The sequence below is a fragment of the Mauremys mutica genome, chromosome 1 (assembly GCF_020497125.1).
Source record: "Mauremys mutica isolate MM-2020 ecotype Southern chromosome 1, ASM2049712v1, whole genome shotgun sequence".
Classification (NCBI taxonomy): domain Eukaryota; kingdom Metazoa; phylum Chordata; order Testudines; family Geoemydidae; genus Mauremys; species Mauremys mutica.
In genome coordinates, this window is record NC_059072.1 from 39,274,768 (window position 1) to 39,300,491 (window position 25,724).

The 25,724-nt window shown below is 44.2% G+C and overlaps 1 protein-coding gene across 3 annotated transcripts in view; it reads left to right on the forward strand.

Annotated features, from left to right (window-relative positions):
* The window catches only part of MOV10L1 (Mov10 like RISC complex RNA helicase 1), an 81,552-nt gene that overhangs the window by 39,155 nt on the left and 16,673 nt on the right, over positions 1-25,724 (forward strand). For all 3 annotated transcript variants that reach the window (XM_045030847.1, XM_045030842.1, XM_045030832.1), the window contains exons 17-21: positions 1,816-1,994; positions 2,507-2,653; positions 6,805-6,926; positions 8,344-8,443; positions 12,311-12,475. In XM_045030847.1, the coding sequence (XP_044886782.1) occupies positions 1,816-1,994; positions 2,507-2,653; positions 6,805-6,926; positions 8,344-8,443; positions 12,311-12,475 (713 nt within the window). The remainder of the gene's footprint in view (positions 1-1,815; positions 1,995-2,506; positions 2,654-6,804; positions 6,927-8,343; positions 8,444-12,310; positions 12,476-25,724) is intronic.

Genomic DNA, 25,724 nt, shown 5'->3' on the forward strand with positions numbered 1-25,724 from the left:
GTATTCTATTGTTTAACAGTACAATTAAAACTGCAATTAATCACAATTAATTTTTTGAGTTAATTGCATGAGTTAATTGTGATTAATTGATAGTCCGAGTAAATAGTGATGGGGACAGGTCAGTTATCCAGAATGATCCAGATGTTACCACTTATTTGGTAAGGTTGGATCATTTGAACAATATATTTTAATACAGTCAAGTGCAAAGTCATACATCTATCTAGAAGAAAAGACTGTAGGTCATACTTACAAGGTGGTTGACTGAATCCTGGAATGCAGTGACACTGAAAAGGACTTAAGGGTCATGGTCGATAGTTAACTGAACATGAGCTCACAATGTGGTGATATAGCTTAAAGGTGAACGTGATCCTTTGATGCATAAGTAGGGAAAAAATAAGTTAGGGAAGAAACATTACCTTGTTATACAGCATTTCTACCTTGTTACACAGAATACTGTGTCCAGTTCTTGTGCTCACACTTCAAAAAGGATGTTGAAAAATTTGGAAAAGATTCAGAAAAGAGCTGCAAGAATGATTGGAGGTCTGGAATACATACCTTAGAGTTCAGAGTAGCAGCCATGTTAGTCTGTATCTGCAAAAAGAACAGGAGTACTTGTGGCACCTTAGAGACTAACAAATTTATTTGAGCAGAAGCTTGTGTGGGCTACAGCCCACTTCTTCGGATGCATAGAATGGAACATATATTGAGGATATATCACACACATACAGAGAGTATGAAAAGGTGGAAGTTGTCTTACCAACTCTGAGAGGCCAATTAAGTAAGAGGAGGAAAAAAAACAACTTTTGAAGTGATGATCAAGATTGATAAGAAGTGTGAGAATACTTACAAGGAGAGAGAGATTCAATGTTTGTAATGGATCAGCCATTCCCAGTCCCTATTTAAGCCTAAATTGATTGTATCTAGTTTGCATATCAATTCCAGATCAGCAGTTTCTCATTGGAGTCTGTTTTTGAAGCTTTTCTGTTGCAAAATTGCCACCCGCAGGTCTGTCATTGAATGACCAGACAGGTTAAAGTGTTCTCCTACTGGTTTTTGAGTGTTATGATTCCTGATGTCAGATTTGTGTCTATTAATACTTTGGCATAGAGACTGTCCAGTTTGGCCAATGTACATGGCAGAGGGGCATTGCTGGCAAAGATTTAAGAACCTCAAATTAATTACTTTAGCTGAGAGACGGCTAGGAGGTTACTCGATCATAGTCTACAAGTACCTATGTGAGGAAGTAATTTCTTATAGATGACTCTTTAGTGGGGAAAAAAAATATAATGAGATCGAACAGTGGGAAGCTGAAGCTAGACAAATTGTCACTAGAAGTAAGGCACATTTTAATGTTGAGGATAATTGATCATTGGAACAGCTTACTTAGGAATGTGGCAGAATCTTCATCATGTGAAGTCTTTAAATCAAGACTTGGATGTCCTTCTTGAAGATAACTTCTGTTTGACCTCTAGAGCATAGGTGTGGGCTTGATGTAGAGTTCACTGGAGTGAGGTTCTTTGGCCTGCGTTATGTAGGAGGTAAGACTAGATTATTATGGTCCTTTCTGGCCTTAAAAATCTATGACTGGCCCCTTGCACCTTTGAAACTGAAGGCCCTGTTTTACTATTTTAATTGTTATTACTTGGGGTTGGGAATTTAAAGAGTTGTCAGATAAATTTTTAGCTATTACTATCTTTTCAAGATGTTTATAATATAAAGTATACATCACATTAAATCAAAATCTGTTTCACTGAAATACTAATTTAAAAAAACCTCTCCTTGTGTATTTGTAATGCTTATCTGTTTTGAGTATAGTCAATGGAATCATGACACCTGAACAGAGAGACTGTGAATTTTTCAATCCTGTGCTGAATGAACATCAGAAACTAGCAGTGAAGAGGATACTTAGTGGTGAATGTCGTCCAACTCCGTATGTTCTCTTTGGACCACCGGGAACTGGAAAAACTGTAACAATGATAGAAGCTATCTTACAGGTAATAGTGAACAGCAAAACAATAGTAATCTGGAATTGCCACAAATACTTTATAATCAAAACTAAAAATAGCTTTTAAAAAAACATGCTAACGCTTGGAGGGTATTTCAATTCAACTCTGTCCTGTGAAAACAAATCCAAGAGAAGACTTCTGTACAAGCTTGTATTCATAAACAACATATAGTCGGTTTTTAAATTCAGTATTTTTGTTTAAAGCCCTAGTGAATAGTATTTAACCACTGCTTTAAAAGCACCTACTCTGCATTCATGGTGTGTGTGTGTGTGTGTGTGTGTGTGTTTCAATCTGATGATGAATGAATGAATTTCCAGTCTAGGCAAAGATGTTTCCTTGAGATTTGACTGAACTGCAACATGACAAATGTAGAAACATTTATAACTGTATTCTAAATAATTCTGAATTATATTAAATATTTGAAATATGTGCTTGCTTTATTTGTGATGAATATAGTTTTTTCAAATGTTTTTAAAAGCTGTACTTTTTTAAAAATGCAGGTACATTATACTTTACCAGACAGTCGAATTTTGGTCTGTGCACCATCCAACAGTGCAACGGATTTAGTTTGCTTACGACTGCATGATAGTAACTTCCTAAAACCAGGAGCTATGGTCAGAGTTAATGCTAGCAGCAGGTGTGAAGAGGTAAATTTTGTGAAAACTTTTAAATTAAAATACTAAAAAAGGATGCATACTTTTAATCTTAAAATGTTACTCTTAGGACTTTCCTCTGTTGATTAGACTCACTGAGGAAAATACTATTTATATTTTTATGGTTAAAAATAATTCACTAGATAATCAAATGGGGAAAATGTGTCAGTTGTGGTAAATGAGTTGCTAGAATTGAGCCTATACTTAAACTCATTGTGTAATGCTTTTTTTCCTGCGAGTAGGCCATTTATGTCAACGGGACTACTTCAAACAGTAAGATACTACTCAGTGTTAAAAAGGGTGATAGAATCTGCTCCATAATGCATTGAGTTGTATGTATGCAACTGAGACAACATTCCTGGGGTGCAACCTGGACCGTGGGACCACTAAGCCCTCTGTCCCACCAGCCTAGGTATCCCTGTCACCCTGTGATGCTGCTGTTAAGCTACAAAGCTCTGATAGGTTTTGCATTTACACAGACATCGACAGGCAGAGACACACCCAACTGAATGCTTTGCCAGCCACTGATGAATCAACAATAGAGAGGCTCCCCCCAGCTCCTTTGTAGCCTTGCTGCACCTCAGAACTGTCCCATTTTGCCCTGGTCAGAAGCCTGATCCATGTAAGTTCAATACCCAGTCCATACCTCCCTCGTTGTGGAGAAGAGACACACACTAGCCTTTGTAAACTGAGCTGATATTTCCCAAGCACTTAAAAAAACAACCACGGTTTTAGGTAAAATATAAAACAGATTTATTAACTACAGAAAGATAAATTTTAAACAAATATAAATAGCAAGCATAGAGATTGAACTTGGATACTTAAGAAACAAAAATAAATTTTCAGTCTGAGTTCTACACATTTAAACAGGATTTGAATCAAGCAGTCTCTCACCCTGACAGATAGTGCAAGCAGGTTACAGATCCTCAACACGTAGGCTGGGACTCTATTCCAGCCTGGGACCAGCCTCCTTAGTTCAAAGTCTTTATCCACCAGATGTTTCTTCCAGGTGTTGAGTTGCAGGGGAGAGGTCCAGTAATGATGTCACTTCCCCTCTTTTATAGTTTCTTCCAGCTTGCTACAAAGATCTGTGTTTGTGATGTAGGGGTCTGCCCCTATTGGTCGAGCAGTCTCCATTGTCTGTGTGTTCTCTCTGAGAAGTCTCCATTGTATACAGTTTCTGGGATAATGGATTCTTTCCTTGATGGGTGTTGATGAGCCATTAACCGCTGTCCGGCTAATCCATTGTTGTACCTGAAAGGCTGTTTGTGGGTGTTCCCATCTTCAGAACATATTTCAGTAACACATAAATAGCAAAACTTCATAACTTCACATACAGTGATAGCACATACAATCCAACAAGATATTAATGATCAGCAGATCAAGACTTTTAAAATGATACCTCAGAAGGCATACTTTGTATGAAACATATCCTAATTATATGACAATGGTGAATATGGGAGTTCCAGGGCGGCACTCTGAGATACAGTGTGTCCAGTGGCAGATTGTCCACGAGGCCCTTGCCCAAGGACTCTGGCCATTTTGTGCTCCCTGTAGGAGCACTAGGAACTCTGGCTCCACCTCCTGCTGCTCCTCCCCCTCTTCTTCCCCCACTACCCCTAAGTTCCTCAGGCACTCAGGCTGCGGCAGGGGGAAGTGCCTTTCCCCCAGCCCCAGACCTGCCATGGCTGGGGGAGAGGTGTCCCTCCCCCACCCGGACCCGACCCGGACCTGCCGCGACAGGGGGAGAGGCACCTCTTTCCCCCCCCCCATCCCAGGTGCTGCTGCGGGGCGTGAAAACTGGGGGGAGTCCTCTCTCTCTGCTATAGCCCTGGGGCAGCCTGCACCCCAAACACCTCATCCCCAGCCCCACCCCAGAGCCTGCACCCTAAGCCGGAGCCCACACCTCCCCATACGCCAACCCTCTGACCCAGCCCTGAGCCCCTCATTCCCAGAACTTATCCCCAGAACCTGCACCTCCACTCTACCTCCACCTTTTGACCCAGCCCTGAACTCCCTCGCACACTCCAAACCCTTTGGCCCTACCCCCCTCACCTGAATTTTGTTACGTGCACCAATATGGAAGTGATGTGTCATGCTGCACCTACGTGGGAAAAACTAGAGGGAACACTGCCCCCCAGGGTCCCTCCGCCCTGCTCCTCTTCCCCTTGAAGCCCTGGTCAGGCCGGAAGATGGAGCCTGGGGTAGGGTGAGCATATACCCCTCCATCCCCCATCCCACACAGAGCTGTTCCAGGCCTTTCTCCTGCCTTCTGAGCTGGTCCAAACCAGTAGCCCAAGTCCCCCTCTTGCCCTGTGCAGGGCTGGCCCGAGCCCCGTTGCTCACCACCTCTCCAAGCCCCTTTTTGGCAAAACTGTTTGGCAAGCGCAAATGGGACAAATGCCCAGTTTTGCCAAAAAAGTCAGGATATCTGGAGCCAAAATGGGATGTATGGTCACCTTAGGCTGGGGTCCCCAAGCTTTTTCAGTCAGGCCTCCATCCCCCCAGCCACTCCCTCCCCTTGCAGGAACTGGGGGCCAGAGGTGTGGCTGGGTGGTGGTCTCTCCTCACCCACCCCCGGAGGCTGATTTGGGCCCTGCCATGGCCCCCACATATGTTCCTCTCTGCCCCCCTAGGGGGCTGTGCCCCACAGTTTGGGGACCACTGCCCTAGGCTGAGATAAGAGCCACCCAGAAAGCTGTGTGGAGCCCTGGGCCCTCCACTTCCCCTGGGTGTCGGGGGTGAGAACAGCCCCTAGCCCACGTCCCTGCCCCCCAGGGTGCACCACCCAGGGCAGGTGGAGGGTCCAGGGTTCCCCACAGTGGCCCTGGTACCTTGGGCAGCTCTTACCATGGCCCAGCTTCCAGCTAGGCCAGGGGGCGGGGCCTTGGGTCAGGGGGCAGAGGGCAGATGTGAGGGGCCCAAATGTTCTTTGGGCCCAGGGGCCCAATAAATCTTAATTCGCTTCCTGAGAGTGTCACAGTAACATACACATCTATTGGCTTATTTTAATAATCTCTTGGGTTACATTCGTAACACAAGAACATCCATACCAGAACAGACTAAATGGTCTATCTGCAGTAGTGGGTATCCTGGTTTGAGGTATGACTTGTATTGGATGCCTAAAATCCTGCACCTCGCCATGCCCTGAAACAGAAGCAATGACATCCCTTGTCATCTTTGTCCTAAATAGTGATGCTGCTGATGGGTTTTTTCTGTATGAATTCTTCTTTTTAATTTTACAAAGTTTATTTGGTCAAATAATATGCAGCAGGAATTTTCCACTGGTCAATTATTCATTGCATTTTTAAAAAAAAAATTTTGTTGGCGCTGTTTGTGTGTTTTTCATTTTGCCTTAAGTTGGCTTTACATATTTTTTTTTTAACCTTTAATGTTGCGTTCTTGTGTTGTGTCACAGAGCAATTGATCTTTTCTTTGATGGTCATTATTTTATGTACATTTCCTCTTAGGGCTTGTCCTTACATGGAGGGGCAATGTGCCCTTTGAGGGTATTTCTGAAGGGCACTAATATGTAGTGCATTAATTGGTCCACGTAGACCCTGCTGGTATGCATAAAAGGTTCCCTAGTGTGCTTTAATGTAGTGCTCACTAGGGAACCTTTAGTGCATACCAGCAGGTCTACACAGACCAATTAATGCACTACATATTAGTGCACTTTAGAAATCACACCCCCAAAGAACACATTACACCATCATATAGACAAGCCCTTATTTTTTCCCAAACTAATGAAGTCTAAATTTATTTACAAAGGGAGATATGGACTATCTTCACAGCCCTTTTTGACAGTTTCTGTTTGTGCTGTGTCCTGGTTGTACGTATGTTCAAATTTGATCTCACAAAAGTAAGAATAAAGAAAATAGTTTTCTTTTTTGTAGTAAAAATAAAGCAGTTTATTTTGCACTCCTCCTCCTTGTTTGGGCAAATTCAGGAAAAACTCACCTCAAAGTGCACTGCTGGGTCCAAGAAATACTTAAAGTAAAGCTTCTAAAATAAAATATTTTTGTGCATAAAGTATTTAGTGGTTTTGAACTTCAAGGTAGCCTCTAGAACTTACACTTCATGAACTTGGTGTGTGGCGATTTTATAAAAAATACCTGTAGTAGATAAGTGTCTTGTGTTTGCAGACAATCAGTGATACAGTAAAACTTTACTGCAAAGATGGTGAAGATATTTGGAACGCATCACGGTTCAGGATAATAATTACCACCTGTAGCAGTGCAGGAATGTTTTATCAAATAGGAGTAAGGTACTGTGGATGCATGTCATTAATAGATATGGACACTTGGGGCTATGAAATCAATATTTGGGGGTACTCTGCAAAGTAGTTTTAATCTGTTTAAACAGGACAACTGTTAACAAGTAGTAGTAAAACATTGCATTCCCAGCTTAAGCTTACAGCCATATTAAATTTTAGTTAGCCCTTTCAGCATAATTGAACTACAAAATTATCCCAAATGACATTATTTTCAAAATACGTAGTTTAAAGATCAAAATCCCATCAAAGTGAGGAGACTGTTTGGCACAATTGTGATTCCCTGGCAGTTATGTGTATTGCCAAGGACCAACTGTAATTGAAAGCATTTTAGGAGTTAACACTGTAGGGCATGCTGCACTTGGAAGTAAGAACATAAGAACGGCCACACTGGGTCGGACCAAAGGTCTATCTAGCCCAGTATCCTGTCTTCCAACAGTGGCCAATGCCAGGTGCCCGAGAGGGAATGAACAGAACATGTAATCATCAAGTGATCCATTTCCTGTCGCTCATTCCCACCTTCTGGCAAACAAAAGCTAGAGATACCATCCCTGCCCATCCTGGCTAATAGCCATTGATGGTCCTATCCTCCATGAATTTATCTAGTTCTTTTATTAACCCTGTTATAGTCTTGGCCTTCACAACATCATCACAAGTAATAGAGGCTGAGGGCTAGCTCAGTGGTTTGAGCATTGGCCTGCTAAACCCAGGGTTATGAGTTCAATCCTTGAAGAGGCCACTTAGGGATCTGGGGCAAAAATTGGTCCTGCTAGTGAAGGCAGGGGGCTGGACTCAATGACCTTTCAAGGTCCCTTCCAGTTCTAGGAGATTGGTATATCTCCAATTATTATTATTATAATGCTGACTGAGTCATTTTTCGATTATTGCTGCTAAAGCACTTAGCTCCCTTGAAACCATATGTGTCTCTCTGTTCTTGCTGCTACCTGCACAACACAACACATGCAACCATGGTTAGCTTAAGAATTACTAGCATTGCTGTGCTGGAATACAACACAGAAAATGTTAGGTCTAAACTAATGGCATTCTCCAGCTTATATGGGTCAGGGATGCAAAGGGAGGGTGAGGAAAAGTGTGATTTCTATGTCAACTTAAATCTTCTATTCTGACCAAGTTAAAGAAAAAGATAGGAAATGTTTCTGATATATATCTTTCAAAATATGTGACATGTCACAAATGAGGGCTAGGTTTACTAGGTTTTTGCTTTCTCCCTGGCAATATTTTAAAGCTTTCATGTGTTGAAATACCTTTCATGTTGAAGATGTGACTGCATATAGCACACAGACTTGATCCTTGTAGTTTTTTTTCAGAATTATTTGGCCAGGTCGACCACAGGGTGGCAGAATATACTAACCCTAAAACAGCTATCTGAAGCGATTTTTTTTAATTCTAGGCTTGGGCATTTCACACACGTATTTGTGGATGAAGCAGGACAGGCAAGTGAACCAGAATGCTTGATTCCACTGGGGTTGATTTCAGAAGTTAATGGACAGGTATGTATCTTAATGTATGTATGTTTTTTTTAAAAAGGGTTTTAGGCTTGCTTTTTTTCACTTCCAGTAACAACCTCGTATTTTCTAACTCCATCACTTCATGACTAGTGATAGGATAAGTTGCTATTTCCAGGAAATGATCATACAATTCTGGGAACTTGTATTAGAGCTTGTTAATAGTGTATTGTATTGTATTATGTTGTAAATACATGTTGCCACTTAATCTGAAGTTAAGTTTTAAACATATGCTCTAATTTTCAGTATTTTCTACTCTTAAGTAATAGTTTTGAGTACTTTTTCATAATAAATACTATCTTGCTAAAACATATTTGTTCTTCGAGTGCTTGCTCATGGTGATTCCATTCTAGGCATGCACGCGCCCACGTGCGCGGTCGTCGGAGATGTTGCCTTAGCGGTGTCCATACGGCCAGCTCTGGTGCCCTCTTGAGTGCCACGCTCATGCATCGGTATTTCAGGCACCGCTGGTCCTATGCCCTCTCAGTTCCTTCTTACCGCCCATGGTGGTTAGGTGGAGTGCCTTTCCTTGCATAGCAAGGGCTAGCAGTTTCATCTCTTCTGACCTCGAGCTTTAGGGCCTTGTAAATAGTTTGTTATAGTAGTTAGTATTAAGTAGTTGTTAGAAGTTAGAGTCCCTATCCCTGTAAGTGACCCCCACAGCAGCTGCCTCAAGTGCTTGGGGGAATCGCATGTGAAGGAAAAATGTCATATTTGTAAAAATTTTTGACATAGGACTCAGAAAAAGCGGGATATTCATTTGGGGCTCTCCTCATGGAGGCGTCCCTTTGTCCAGCTTCTGAGCCATCCCGCCAAGACTCACCTAGCACCTCACCTTTGGTGCGCAGCGCACCCGCAGCACTGAACTTACCCCTTAAAGGATCCACCACTGACTCCTGGGAGTGGTAGGGGACCCAGTCTCGTGGCAGCATCGACATCTTCCCAAGCTCCCCGGGCACCGAGAGAGCAGAGGCCTCCACTATCACTGCAGGAAATGGCAAAGGCTCCCCATGAGGGCAAGCCAGCCACTAAGACCCCTCAGGGGTCAATGGAGCACCACCAATCCCCTGAGACAAGGCAGTGCTCTCCTCCATGCCACAGATCTCCGGAGTCGCAGCTCAGATCCTCTGGGGTTCGCCCTCAGTCTCTGGCACCACAATCGCAGTCCCTGCCATCTCAACATGGATTGCCTAAGGGGAGGTGCTAGGCTCCGTATTGCCGGCACCATTTGTCTTCCTGCCGGTCGCCCTCTCGGCGCAGATCTCAGTTGCCAGCCCCGTGGGAGCGCTCCTTGTCACAACTCCGGTCCCCTTGATACCAACACTGATCCTCTCACTTCAGGCACTGATCTCTAGCGACAGTCAGCAGACATATGGGCATCGATGGCCCACAGTGGTCACCAGAAGGGGACTCTTCTGGCCCAGAATCCACCAGCTCAGTTGGGCTCCCGAGGCTGTCTCAGCATCGATGGCACCACCTTGGCAGCACGGCCAGTGGCCAGCGCAGTAGTCTTATTGGAGTATGTGGGGCATGTTGGTCATGACGATGCCCCCTTTGCACCAGTCATCTGCCACTGCCTCGGAGCAACAGTTGGCAGTACCAGCGGCACTGGACTCAGTGCATGAGCCGCACTTAGAGGATTGGGTACAGGAGGCTGCACCCACCCCTAAACTTCCCCTAGTGGTACAATCATCTTATCCCTAGACCAGGCGGTCACGGGATACTTGAGGACCCGCTTGACGACTTTAAAGAACACCATGCCCTACTTCGATGGATGGCTGAGAAGTTAGGCCTAGAGGTGGAAGAGATGGCTGAGCAGGCAGACACCTTGTTCAAAGTCTTCTCAGCTTCTACTCTGGCCCATATTGCACTACCAGGGCATGATGGGGGTCCTCAAAATTGCCATGGCAAACCCCATATTCCATCCCTCCCACCTCCAAAAGGGCCAAAAAGAAGTACTTTGTCTTGGCCAGAGTATCTTTATACCCATACCCACCCACCTCCGGGCTCGCTGGTTGTCTCTGCAGCCAACGAAAAAGACAGGCAAGGGGACACCAGCTCTGCTCCCAAAAATAAAGAGGCCAAAAGACTGGACCTTTTGGGAAGAAACTTATTCCACTGCAAGCCTTCAGTTCCGGGTGGCAAACCATCAGGTCCTCTTGGGCAGATACAATTTTACTTTATGGGACTCCCTCCATGAGTTCAAGGAGTCCCTCCTGCAGAGTTTGGCCTAAGAAGTGGGCACCCTGGTGAAGGAAGGCACTGTAGTGGTTAGGTGCTCTCTCCAAATGGTGTGGGACGCGGCAGACATGGTGACTAGGCTGGTCGCAAGGGTGATGGTTATGAGGTGCATCTCCTGGCTTCAGACCACAGCCTTTTCCCACAATATGCAGACCTCGATCCAGGACCGCACATTCAATGGGAATGGTTTCTTCTCTGAACAAACAGATGCAAGGCTGCATGGGTTGAAAGACACTTGGGCCACCCATCACTCGCTGGGCATGCATACACTGCAGTCTGTATGGAAGCAGTTCTGGCCACCCCCTGCTGTCTAGGCCTTGGCAGCCTCGTCAGGGTCTGCTAGGAGAAGGGATAGACACACACAAGTTTTATCATCGCCGCCCTTCCTCCTGCCACTCACCCGCACAGCCCGGCCCAGCGAAGCATCCTGCAGACCAGAAGCACTCATTTTGAAGGTGGGCTCAAGAGCAACACCCCAGTCAATTCCCTTGTCCTTTCCTTCATCTTCCTCCCTACCATCGGTCGGGGTGTGGGTCACCTCAGACCGCTGGGTGCTGGACATAATAACTCAGGGCTATACCCTTCTTTCCAAAGCCTCATGCATCAGATGAGAGCAAACTACACACCCTGGATGTCTGGAGGGCCCTGGCCTTCTACATAGATAGAACAAGGCTGTTCCATAAGTCAACACAGTTGTTCGTTACGGTGGCAGACAGAATGAAAGGTAGCCCAGTGTCTGCTCAGAAAACTTCATCCTGGATCACAGCCAGCATCTGCTACTGCTATGAGCTGGCAAAAGTGCCTTCACCTGTGATCGGGATGGCACACTTGACTAGGACACAAGCGTCGTCAGTGGCTTTCCTGGCACAGGTAGCAATCCAAGAGATCTGTAGGGCCGCTACCTGGTTGTCCATACGTTCACGTCTCATTTTGTGTTTACCCAGCAAGCTCGAGATGACGCAAGCTACAAGTCCATGAACTCTGAGCCCATCTCTATTGATACTGCTTGTGAGTCATCTAGAATGGAATCGATATAAGCAAGCACTAGAAGAAGAAAAGTTACCCACGTTTTTCCTAACTTTTCTTAGAGACGTGTTGCTCATGTCCATTCCATTACCCACCCTCCTGCCCCTCTGTTGGAGTTGTCGGCAAGAAGGAACAGAGGGCGTAGGGCCGGCAGCGCCTGATATACCGAGCATGGCACTCAAAGGGGTGCCACAGCTGGCCCTACAGATACCTCTAAAGCAAAACTCTCCAATGACCACATACATGGGCACGTGCACATCTAGAATAGAATGGACATGAGCAACACATCTCAAAGAACAACAGTTACAAAAAAGGCAGGTAATCAGTTGTTGTTTTTTCAGGTGCAAATAACTGTTGTATCATATTTTTTCTTTAAAAGAATAAAAACCTTGTAGATTTGTGCAATAAAGTCAGCCATCAAGTTAATCATTACTTTGCATCTTCCCTCCACCCGTTGAATAGTGTTAGAATGTCTACAGTATTGTAACAATTGATTTTTTTTTACCTCTGTTTAGAAAAAAAAAAAGTATTCATCTAACTTTGTGTTAATTCTAATACAGAAGAGGGTTTTTACTGCTTCTGCAGATAGTGCTTGCTGGAGATCCAATGCAATTAGGACCAGTAATAAAATCTACACTTGCAGTGGCTTATGGATTAAATATATCCATGCTGGAAAGACTAATGTCACGATCTCTGTATCAGAGAAATGAGGATACTTTTGGTGCTTATGGATCGTACAATCCTCTGTTGGTAAGTTAAAATGCAGTTTTCTTACCCTTTTTTTTTTTTTTTAAGTGAACTGTCCTAAGGGGGAAAAAATGTGTGGATGGGGGGCGGGAGTGTTTCACCTGTCTTATTCCTTTCTGTATACATCAGAAAGCAACACCAAGTTTGGTCTTCTGTGGTTTTGCTGGAAGACTTGAAGATTTCAAGTGTGTAATGATTTTTCTTGTGCCTTATTTATTAAAGATTTAACGTGTCTACCCCTTCAAAGATGGCTTTTCCCCTAAACTATGTGTTTAGACAATGAGTAATATAAATGTTAGAAGAAAACCCAAAATGCTTAACATTGACTTAAAATCCCTTCCCTCTCCCATTATCCACCTTTCAGGGCTTCTCTCAATGAACACTTAGTTGTGGCAAGCTGGGATGTAAATCTACCCCTCAGTAGCCTGCTGTGCACTATGTGCATGTGGAAACTGCTGCTGCTCACTAAAAGTTCTTCTTTGAATGATTGCACATTCCACTTGTGTGCCCGCCCAGTGATCCCAAATAGTGATCACCATACACGCTCCCTTTTGTGCCTTGGCAAGAGACACATTAGGAGGGGTGCAATATCTGCCATATGCTCAAGAAAAGAACGCAGATTTCCAGAGACACGTGCCTGTTCAGCGCCTCATGAAGCATGTGATAAGGACTGCTTCAGCCCCAAGGCCCTTAAGTGAACACGCTGCCACCCTTGTGCAGACTGCTGCTGTGGTTGTCTGTGACAGATCTCTGGACTTGGAGAATCTTCTCCACGTAGAAAGAAGGGTTAGCTTTCATTTCTGGGGCTTACCCAAAAGAGGGGACATGACAGAGATCAGAGCCCCTTGAAGTTGAAGAAATACCCTATTCAAAAAAGGATTCAGAACATCACAGGGACTCTTTAGGTACTCATGGTGGAGCTGGGCCGTTGACCCATGTCTCCCTGATACCATGGATATCTGTACTATGCCATCAACTCCGGTATCGTCAGCAGGACAGCCATTAAGTCTGGTACCAGTGGATGCTGTTTCAGTACTGACAACCTTGCAAGTTTATGAGGCAGCAAAGGATTTGTTATGCATCTCCATCCCAGGCTGTCCTGTGAAGCAGGAATCTATTGCACTAGCATTGCTTTTGTTATATCAGGCCCATCTGAATTCTCAGCTCCTATGCAGAGACTGTTAGCAGTATCGGTGTCTGTACAAGCTAATAAATATAGCAGGGACTCAGCATGTTTGTACCCTTTTTGGCATTGGTAAACAGCCTGTCGGCACCGTACATTCTTCAGCCCTGATACCAGAATGATCATCAGAGTCGAGTACTGATTTACAGTTGATATTGTGGCACCAACTACAAGGTCTTTCTCGGCACGGATTCATGATGCCATACCTTCACCATTTCAGGATGCCACTGCAGTATAGACTACCTTACTTACGTGCCAATGTTGGTCTCTTTATAATGGGCCACAGATAAGTCAGGTTGCCTAGTGGCCCCATCAGTCTTTGCATCTCCAATGACCACTGACTACTCAGATGGCTCTTCGGAGTCTGTCAGAATATTCTGGTAACTTACCATCCCCTTCTAGGAGCAGTGAGTCTAGCAAGTTGTCTAGGCAGCCTCTGAAGGGCTGTATTGGTTCTGAGAGTGGGACCAATCATTCATCAGAGATCAATCCTCAAGGCCTAGTAGTTACTGGCTGCCCATGTCTTTTTGCTCACCCTCAGTGGCCTTTTTTGACCCCTTGGGGTGCTTTGTGATTTCCCCGCCTCCTTCCCCCTCCCCCCCAGTCTATATCAGTGGCCCAGTTTAGGGGAAGGTTGCCAAGCATCCAGCAGAGCAGTTTCCAGAGCCATCTAGGTTGGAAGCATTGCAGAGACCTTGTTTCCCCTCAGCATTCTGTACTACGAGAAGAATTATTGCCTGAGGGGGATCTTCTCCACCACAGGAGGATCTATCAGTTCTTGTTAACCTGTCTTCCTCCTTGCCCATTGATTCAATGACTCTTGGACTCATCTTCTCTGATCCAACTTTCAGGAGTTGCTGAGAAGAATGGTTGCAGCTTTGGGCATACAAGCGGAGCTTGTGCAAGAGAACAGTCACAAGCTTTTCAATATTCTACAGATGGCTGCCCCTGGAAGGGTAGCCCATCCAATGAATGACGCTCTTCTAGAGCTGGCAAAGACCTTGCTGCCCACATTAGCTTCCTTAGTTCCTACAGCTAAGAGTACAAACAATGCCTTATTAAGATACAAGGCTTCAAGTGCTTTTATTCTCCACCCTGCCCAAAACTCGAATAGTTATGGGTGCACCAGTGAAAGATCGTGTCAGGGGAGATTTAAATGAATTCCTAAGGAAAAAGAACCCAAGAGACTTGATTTATTTGGGGGAGAAATTTATTCCACCTCCTGTCCAAATGTATATAGTGAACCAACAGATACTGTTAGCTAAATATGACTTTGTAAACTGGGATACAATGTCTAAGTTTACTGAGAAACTACCAGAAGATGCAAGGAGTATTTTAAGGCTTTCCTGAAGAAGGTTGCATGGTCAGCAAGATGTCATTCCCGTCTGTGCTTGCTATGACTGCAACTTCTTCTACAATGATAACTTTTGCAATAACAATGAGGCAAGCCTCGTGGTTACAGAACTCGGGCACTGCTTTCTATATCCAGCAAACTATAGAGGACCTCCCCATTTGATCATCTATTTTTGTTTTTTCGGACAAAATTGATGAGAATTTACATTCATGTAAAGACTCTTCTGCTACTCTTCATTCATTAGTGATCTGTGCCCCAGCCTCCAAAAGGTGTCAGTACTGACACCCAAAGCAACATTACCAATGTCAGTATTACAAAGAGCCATTATACCAACCAAGGCATGATTTTTCAAGAAGGAAGCCCTTTAACTCCCAGCTCGACACAGCCAGCTCATCTTCAGTCAATTACTGGGAAACAACGCATATGACTTCTCTTTCAAGGACAGCAATACAGTAGTCAGTGATCTTTCTGCCATTTCCCCCACAGTGTTTGGGGACATATCTCTCCTGTCTGGTGATTTCCCCACTCAGAGTACAACTGCTCAAATATTACCTTTACAGTATAGGATATAGATGTTATAAGTGAGATTGATGCACATAGCTACTCACAAGCATTCACTAAACTCTGAATACCAAACACATACTTAGTATTGTTAAAACACGTATTAAATTAATAACACGTACATGAGCCAGACTGAGTCCAGCTATGTAATGGTCAGTGTTCAATTGAGACATGGGGACCTTGGACTGGTCTGCTAGTGTCACAGGGGCCCTACTCCATTCTGCAAATTTGATGGCTTTTCTCTTTCTAGAGAAATCTTAGACCATTCACTAGTTGTACTTATCTCTTAAGTCAGACCCCACGATCACAATCTAACCATGACTAAGGCTATTAGGCCATATGGCCACAAGTACTTGTGTGACCCAACATGCTTTGCTTCGCCTGTGCATCCTTCAATTGTGGCTGAACTCAGTCGACTGAAAAGACATCTCTTAGAACACTGGTACAGGTTCTTCCTGCAGCCCTATAGTCTCCAGAGTGGTGGATGGGTCAGAAGAACACATGCAAGGGTGTACCCTTTTCTTGCTCCCTTCAGTTGTTACTGATGCTTCCCTCCTGATAGGGCGAGGTGCTTATCTAGAAGAGTTGCAAACCTAAGAGTTATTAATATGGAGAATTGACTCCTGATCCATCTGTGTCCATGAATTCTGCACGATTCAGAGGGCTTGCTGTGCTTTTCTGCCTCATGTAAAGAGCTTGTTGATCTAGAAGCTGACCAAATATACAGCCACAATGTACTACCTAAACAGACGGAGACAGCATGATCTGATCAGCTTTGTCAAGAGGTGATAAATATATGGGACTTTTGCATCAAAGAAGGTGTTGCTCCTATTGCCACACACTTACCAAGTTCCCAGAATCAGTTGGCCAATCACCTCAGCAGGAGATTTTCCCAAAATCACAAGTGGTCCCTGAAGAATAGTATGCTCAGAACCAACTTTCAGATCTGGGGTATTTCAGCAGTTGACCTATTCACAACAAAAGACAAGAAGTGCCATCAGTTTTGTTCTGAGTGGGCCAGAGTCCAGGTTTGCTAACCCAAACCTTTCTCTCAGCGTGGGAACTGAGCTTTATGTATGCATTACCCCCATTCTGCTTATCCCACAGATTGTCAGAGTAAAACAAGACCACGCCAAGATAATTCTCATAATGCTATCTTGGTCAAGACAGTGCTGGATCTCTGATCTTTACAGTTTCTCGATTCAAACTCCATGTCATCTCTGTCTATTCTTCAAGGCCTACTGTACCAGCATCCTAGGCCTGTGTTGCACCCAGATCCAAACAGTCTGTACCTCATGATGTGACTGAGTAGTCAGATCAAACAGAGAGAGGAACTGCTCAGTGGCAGTTCAGGAAATATTGCTTAATAGTAGAGAGCAGTCTACTAGATACTCTTCTTCGAGTGCTTGCTTGTGTCCATTTCATGCTAAGGGTGTGTGCGTGCCGTGTGCACAGTTGCCGGAGATTTTTCCCTTAGGAGTATTTGTAGGACTGGCTCTAGTGCCCCCTGGAGTCACATGCATATGCGCCATTATAAGGGGTGTCACCAGCTCTGCACTCTTTCAGTTCCTTCTTACTGCCTATGATGGTTGCTTAGAATGATCCCTCTTGCTCTTGCAAGGCTTCTTTCCCTTGGACTTTATAATATATAGTTTTTGCACTTAGTGTATATGGTTCTTAGTTAGTGTTAGTGTATATAGCGTGAATAGTGGTCCCGTCATTGACGGACTTTCATCCCAGGGCCTGGGCATTCCCCAGTCCGCGGGCTTCAAGCTGTGTGCCTCCTGTGGCAAGCCCATGCCAGTGAGTGACCTGCATTCTAGCAGTCTAAAGTGCCTCAGGGAAACTCACATTAAGGAGAAGTGCAAGATCTTCAAGACCTTCAGATCGCACATCTAAAAAGATAGACACATTTAGTCTGAAGGCCTTACTCATAGAGGCAGACCTCAGACTGGCCTCAGAGCTGAGATGATCCAAATCAGCACCAAGCACTTTGGCTTCCCTGCAAAGCACTGCATCAGCACCATTCTCCATCCCCAGTGCCAAGGAAGAAGCATTAGAAACAGCACACCGAGAGAAGGCTCTCTCCAGTGCCAAAGAGGGACAAGTGGGGAGTGACTAATGCAATGAGACCTGTGCTGGGCCACTCATCCTCCCTAGAGCCACTGTTGGCTCTGGCAACTCCACCTAGCGCGCAGAGTCCAGTCCACCTCCAACAGCAGGAGTAACTTCACTGTTTTGCTCCAGGCAGTGTTGAGAATAAATGAGTGGGAACATAGCAATTCCATATGATAGATTAATGCAAGTATGCGTGCTCTATCTAAAACTGCAGTTTATTAGATTTAATAAAATTACTGCACACACAGACATAAGCAATAGGTTTAGACCATCCCAAATATTTACCTAAAATCTGGAACAGTATTGAGTAATTAACAGCAGGTTTGCAGTGGCCAGTTGCTCACTTGCCAAGGAGAAAAGGCATCAGGAAAAATCTCTCTCAAGGTGGCTTCAGAGGACTGCTCCAAAATACACTGTGTTATCTAGTCTTTTATAACTAACTTATAGATTATAGTGACCGCTACTAAAATCAACACTCTTTCCCCTCCTCCCATTCTGATTAGCAGAAACTGCCAGCTAGTTTTTTGACCTTGCCTCTAAAAACCTATTTTCAAATTAACCCTTTACTATGTGGTGTTCTGTTTTATTAATTCATGGTGGGTAAATGCACATAATATGGTTGCAATGAGTTTGATCACATTCTGAGGTACACACACACCTCAAATCCAAGGCAGTAACCTCACCACCAGTATTCTAGCAAGCCTGTATGCTTGCCATACTGTGTCTTGAACACCTGTAGTTGTGCTCACACTTGGCTCCCCCTCCCCCCCCCCGCACCCATGTAATGAGCTCCTGGAGTGCTTGAGGGACAGATGTCTGGCATTAGTCAACTGTTGGAGAAATGTGTTCATCAATGTTATGATGCCAGCCATTTCCAATTGGGGAAGGGATATCAGGCTGAGCCTCCGTGGTATGGTTCTCAGTGAGGATAATTTGTGTGCTTGGTATGTTTCAGAAGATTATTTAAATTGGGGGGAAGGCCACGTTCTGGGCCTGTTTGTGACAGAGACGCTTATATTTCAATACTATTTGCATCCACAGAGTTAGCTGTTGGGTCATAGAGAAGAGTTATCAGAAGCTCTGCTGATTTCAACTGTGCAGGAGGTATAGCCATCATAATGCCAGAAGTGGGAAGGCTTTTACATTTCTGTGGATTCTTCCTGACAAGCTTCCATGGCTTTAGTTTGCCAACCCTTGCCAAGCAGATGGTTGAATCACACTGAGTCAGCATGTGTACTGCTGGCAACATTCTGTATTGTTGACCAAGTTCAGCTGCTGTGGTGTGGGTTGGTATAAACCTGTTTTGTGTTTTTTTGTTTTTTTCCACACTAGTATGAAACCAAAGCTCTGAAATTGTTTCCAACTTGTGAATAAATGTACACAGAGAACTGCAATGTCAGTGTCTCTGAAGACCACACCACTACACAAGGGTATTCTTGTGAAGCATGTGCAACATGAAATAGAAGCCAAATATCTACTTTATTCATCCAATGAGAATAGATTGTCATAGTCTACAACTCCATCTGAAGTGACCATGCGAGCAATGAGACTGTCCTTTAATATACCAGCAATACTCATTTTCTGATCTAAGCTAAGTACAGTTTCTGTACTGAGAAAATTTGATTCTGAGAAAATTTTTACCAGATGTGCTTTATTCTTGGGATTTCCAATGAATTTACTCCATTGGAACTATGGATTTTGACTTAATTGCTTTGTGATGATTGCCTCTTGCATGCCCAGACACTTTAAATTTAATCTGTGACATGATATAATCAAAGACAATATCTATTCTTTTGCAGCTCTCATAACTCTTTAGAGGGTGATGTACTATTCTGAAACCCAAGTCAGCAAGTTCTGCAAAGCTAGTTGTACCTCCTGGCCCGACCATTTGAATAACAGCCTTGCCATGTGCTATTCAAGTTGTGGGCATGTTGAATGCTGGCAGTTGATACGGACTCTCACTCTTTTCTAATTCAGGCAACAGCTTACTCTTTGCAGTTTTGTTCAGGGTACCATCCAAATGTGCTAGAACATATTGAACAGTGGAACGCTCATGTATCTCTTGTTTGTGCAGCTACTACAAGACAGCTAACCAACTCTCTTTGCATTGATAGTCACTTTCTTATCACTACTAACTTGCAGGTTGAACTTCTTGCTTAGAGATGTGAATGTCTTGATGTTGAGGTGGTGGTTCAAAGAAACTAGTGGTATTTGAATTTAATCTCTTCCATAGACTGTTTTATTGCTTTGATTCCTATATCATTCGCAGGAACAAGCTTGGTGGCAACCTCTGCAGGTGCAAACAATGCAATTTGCAATGTTGGCGAATGTTATCAGTTCACATTCAGATCAGATGGGTTTGTCATGGATTCAGTGATGGTGGGGACTCCCTCATTTACATATCCTTCCATTGTCTGCAACATGGTGCAGCCTTCTTGTGTTTTCCTTGTGAAACATCTGAGTCTACCATATCACATGTTATCTTAATTGAAGTTGTGATAGCTGAACACTCATGAGCAGTGATGAACCATCTAGGCTCCTGGTTTCAAAGTTAAACCCACTATATCCCCTTTTTCTTTTATCACAGTTTACTGTTTGTTCAAGTGCCATGTCTATCCAGACTTTGCTGAATTTATTTCTAGACTGAGCCACTACATGAGTTCCTTACACAGACTGATCATGAACTTTGGGTGGCATAATCTGACAAACTTCATATCACTGATGTACACAGATACCCAGCGGGCATAGCTAGTACAGTCAAAAGCGAAAAGAAGTAGTATCTCTAAAAGCACTGCAAGATGTATGTGCCAGTTTTCACTTTCTGCTCTAATGAAACACATTGTGATGTTAACTATTATGATATAATCATTTCAGAATGGAAAAGTTTGGGAAGTTGCTATTCCAAAATTGCAGAATCTGTGCAATACATCCTGTACTGGATTCTTGAGGGCATCACTGAGCTGGGCAAGTGTCTGCTGTGAGACTTGTTGCACCATTTTCGATACTGCATTTTGACATTCCTGGAGCTTGCTGTTGGTAAGGTTTACATCACAGTCCATCTCATTGCCTTGTATCCATTTACAAAATGCCTGCCACCGCAGTCTGGACAGAGCCTCCACTGTAAGCTTGTGGGCCTACATTCCACAGTTGTATGACTTGCCTTTAAGTAGACTGCTTGCTGTGTTGCTACCATACGACTGAAATTCTATGAGGATGTCTTCCAGATCACTCTTCATACTTCTTTCCAGTTATAGCCAGAACTGTCTGTGCTATGTAGAAACCACTCATCCTCAAGACTGTTTTCTGAAATTACTCTGGGCACCTCCCCTGAATATCTTTAGCCTTACACTATATAGCCTCATCAAATGTCAAAACACCGTAATCTTGGCCAAGTGTCCTAGACATCTTGTTGACGTTCTTCATTACAGTGAAAACTGTATTCTTTTCAACAGGTCATGCTGGCAGTACTGGACAGTACCCAATAGATGTTACTGTTGGAATAGCAGGTAAAATAATCACATTACATTATGTAAGCGACTCATAAATTTCACATATAGACAAAACAACCAGAGAACATATTTAAAGTAAATTTGCCATAATGAAATCACTGTGGGATGAAATCTGTGTATAATTATACACGTATTAAAGAAGAGTCATTACTTGGACTTTTTCAAGAAATCCGTGAAGGCAATTTGACATGATTTAAAAAAGCACCCATAATTCTCAATTACCACTGCATAATAGACCACACACACACACACACACCAGCAAATCACTCTTGGGGATTAATCCCTTCATAAAAATGTGTTAACTATTTCTGCAGATGGATGCTACAAATTTCAGTTTTAGTCAGGATTTTCCATTTGGGCCCCCAGACTATAGCATCTTTAATGGGCCTTAATTTGAGCCTATGGCCACCTGTTCTTTGTCTCACTTATATCAGAAGACATCCTGCCTCATTCCTATTATGTCAGCGAGAAGACTTGGTGAGCATCAGGGTCTCATAGCAGGACCTCCTATATATGCTGTTTATCAAAGATCCAGGTAGCTTTGAGAGCACATCCACAAATTTTAATATATTTACCTATGTTTTTTCTTGAAGCCACACTCAAATAGGGATGAAGATCATCTGCATACTTTATACGGAAGTATTAGCCGTCTCCCTGGAGAGGACTGAGCCTTTCAGGCTATCTCCTCAGCTCTGTTTTGTGTGCTGACAGAGTAAGATGGCAGGCAGTTTCAGCAGAAACATTTTCCTGACAGATTACTTCCGGTATCATAACAGCTTATTGAGATAGTGAATACCCCTCCACAGAGACTGTCAGCCCATTAATGAGATCTCAAGCTATCTCTAGTTTTTCTAAAGGGCGTACCCATACTGGATGTTTGTAGGGCAGCTACTTGGTCCTCTGTGCATACCTTCACTCATCATTACAACATCACTACAATTGCAAGATCTGATACAAACTTTGGAAAAGCTGTGGTGCAGTCAACTATTTAAATAGACTCTGATCCCTGCCTCCTAATGATACTGCTTATCACTTACCTGACCCTACCCCCTGTTACTCACCCCCCTACCCCAAGGTCCTGCCCAGGTCAAAAAGGGAAGCCAGAGCTGGGCAGTACAGGATGGCTGCTACTCTGACTGGTGTCATGAAGCGGGCAGCTATGGTGCTCCCCCGTCTCCTTCTCCTGGTGCCCAGGTCTACAGTTGCTCCTCAGCTCCCAGCCCCCTTTTACTGCTCACACAGCCAGTAAGAGCAGCCTGGATGGGGGGTCCTGGCTTCAGTGCCAGCAGAGCCCTTGCGGAGCAGAGACCACAGGGGGAGGTCTGGGGGGGCCCTCCCAGCACACAGCTCTTTGCTATCCCCCTGACTGCACACAGCTCCTAGCTACCTTTTTCCCTGCACCCGGAGCTACCCCTTGCCCTTGCATAGCCCCTAGCTACCTCTCTCCCTGCACTGTGAGCATTTTTCATACTTTTTGAGCTGAGCATGCTCTTTGAGTTATAATTTTTGGTTGTGCCCCCACCCCTCAACACAGACAGGCTGAGTGGCCTGCTGAGGTGAGTCGGGGTGGAGGGTGGTGCTCCCTTCCAGGACCCTGCTGTGTGGAGCTGGCCCGAGCCTCACCTGGCCCTGATCCCTAAAATAAAGTCAAACTATACCTATGCCCAAGTGCACCATCCAGCAGCTGGAACCCTGTGCCCCGCAGGCCAGAATCCCAGAAAAACACATACACATGCACCGCACCACCACCCTGCAGCTGAAGCCCCGAGCCTCCCCAGGCCCTGGAATTTTTATAGCATGTTGCAGGGGCTCAGAAAGAGAGAGGGTTGAGAACCCCTGCACTAGTGAACTGTTAATGCATGGCAGCAGGGTCCACATGGACACTTAATGCGCATTAGGCTAGTGCAGGGCAGATCTACATCCTATCTTGCTGCAAACTTAGTGTTCATGTAGACAAGCCTTCAGTTTTCCTCAGTCCTCCATAAAACTCCAAAGATAAACAGGACTTGCTTTTTCTACTAAAAAAGCAACTCAGAAACCCTCCTCCAGTATTTAATATTAATAAAACAAATGTTAGAAAAATGTTCAGACATTCATCTATCCATAAAGATGCCCCACAGGCACAATTGCCCCACCTCCCAATTTTAGGCCACCTTTTAACATAGAAAGTATAAATCTGTGAATCTTGCCACATAAAAGGTGGAAAGATAATATTGCAGCAGCAGAAAATGAGCGTCTATAGAATTGCTGGAAAGAAGTGAATGTAAATATTGGCTACTATATAACAAAGCTGTAAAACTACTTCATTCACCACAGAGCTGAAACAAAAAGAAACTCTAATAGCATGTTCAATGGAAACAGCAGGAGAACTTAAACTGACTGTGATGACTGGAATTGGAATTTGCTCAGGTGCTAACTTGAACATCTTTCGTTTTCCAAAAAGGGCAAAGAATATTTAAATAACATGAATGATCTGAGCTTGTGGTACATTTTGCCCAAAGTAGCCCGGTGTCCGCTAAGGTCATTCTGAAGCATTGGTTGTACTGATTCACTTGAAAGAAAAATATTTAATAGATCACCAGTACCACTTCCTGCAGAAGTTACCCCATCCAAGAGGCTGAACTAGCCCAGCCGTACTTATCCTGAGATCACACAGGGTCACAGCGGATAATAATGGCCACAGAGATGAGAGGGAAGGGCAAGAAGATGCATTTACCATTCTTTTTTAGGCTTTTGGCTGTATAATTGTATGCACGTAAAATGAGCTTGTCCCCTTTTCTCACTTCCTTAGCAAGGTTAAAAATCCCATAACTGGTTCCCTTTCATTAAGATCTATTTTAGCTGAGTGCTGAGTCTAAATATTATGGAGTCTACTGGGAATTATATTATAGCATTTGGGAAGAAGGCAGTATTTAATAAAATCAGTTTTTATTTTTATTTTTAAAAAGCTACAGTAGATCTTGTCATAGAACTTTACTACAAAAAAATCAGCTATATGCTTCTTTAAACACAAGAGATCCATGAGTTTGTATACCCTGCACTAGAGCAGCCAAGAATTGTTGCTGTGCTATGGAGATGAATTAGTATTATTTATGTTACTGTAGTGCCTAGGAGCCTTAGTCATAGACTCCATTTATCAAGGTGCAGTGCAAACACAAAACAAACAGATCCCTGCCCTCATAAGCCCTCATAAGCTTATAATCTAAGAATAAGATGAGACAGTCAGGGGCACCTGGGCAGACATGGGAGTGACTCAGCCAGGTCATTCCCATCTTCTGCCGAGCACCCAGGAGATGACAGTGGCTAGCAGTCCTACTGCACCGTCTTCTGGCGAGAAGCCAGGAGATGATGATGGCTAGCAGTCGAACTGCACCATCTGCTGCTAGCCTAAAGATGTAAAAGATAGGTGGAGTGGATCAAAACAAGAAATAAACCCGATTTGTTTTGTATTCATTTGCCCCCTCCCTCCCTCCATGAAATCAATGGCCTGCTAAACCCAGGGTTTTGAGCTCAATCCTTGAGGGAGCCATTCTGTGTGACAGTTGTTTGTGTTTCTCCTTGAAGCAAAGCCACCGCCTTTGTGGATTTTAATTCCCTGTAAGCCATGTCGTCAGTCACCCCTCCCTCCATCAGAGCAGACAGTCATTTTGCGCCTTTTTTCAGCCCAGATGCCATAGCACTGGGATCATGGAGCCTGCTCAGATCACTGCTGCAATTTTGAGCACTGTAAACACCACGCGTGTCATCCTGGAGTATATGCAGAACCAGAACCTGCCAAAGCAAAACCAGTCAAGGAGGCGACGGCAGCGTGGTGACGAGAGTGATGAGGACATAGACATGGACACAGACTTCTCACAAAGTACGGGCCTCAGCAGTGTGCACATCATGGTGTTAATGGGGCAGGTTCATGCTGTGGAATGCCGATTCTGAGCCCGGGAAACAAGCACAGACTGGTGGGACTGCATAGTGTTGCAGGTCTGGGATGATTTCCAGTGGCTGCAAAACTTTCGCATGCGTAATGGCACTTTCATGGAACTTTGTGACTTGCTTTTCCCTGCCCTGAAGCGCCAGAATACCAAGATGAGAGCAGCCCTCACACTTGAGAAGCGAGTGGCAATAGCCCTGTGGAAGCTTGCAACGCCAGACAGCTACCAGTCAGTCAGGCATCAATTTGGAGTGGACAAATCTACCGTGGGGGTTGCTGTGATCCAAGTAGCCAACGCAATCAAAGAGCTGCTGATATCAAGAGTAGTTACTCTGGGAAATGTGCAGGTCATAGTGGATGGATTTGCTGAAATGGGATTCCCTAACTATGGTGGGGCGATAGATAGAACCCATATACCTATCTTGGCACCGGAGCTCCAAGCCAGTGAGTACATAAACCGAAAGGGGTACTTTTCAATGCTGCTGCAAGCACTGGTGGATCACAAGGGACACTTCACCAACATCAACGTGGGATGGCTGGGAAAAGTACATGACACTCGCGTCTTCAGGAACTCTGGTCTGTTTCAAAAGCTGCAGGAAGGG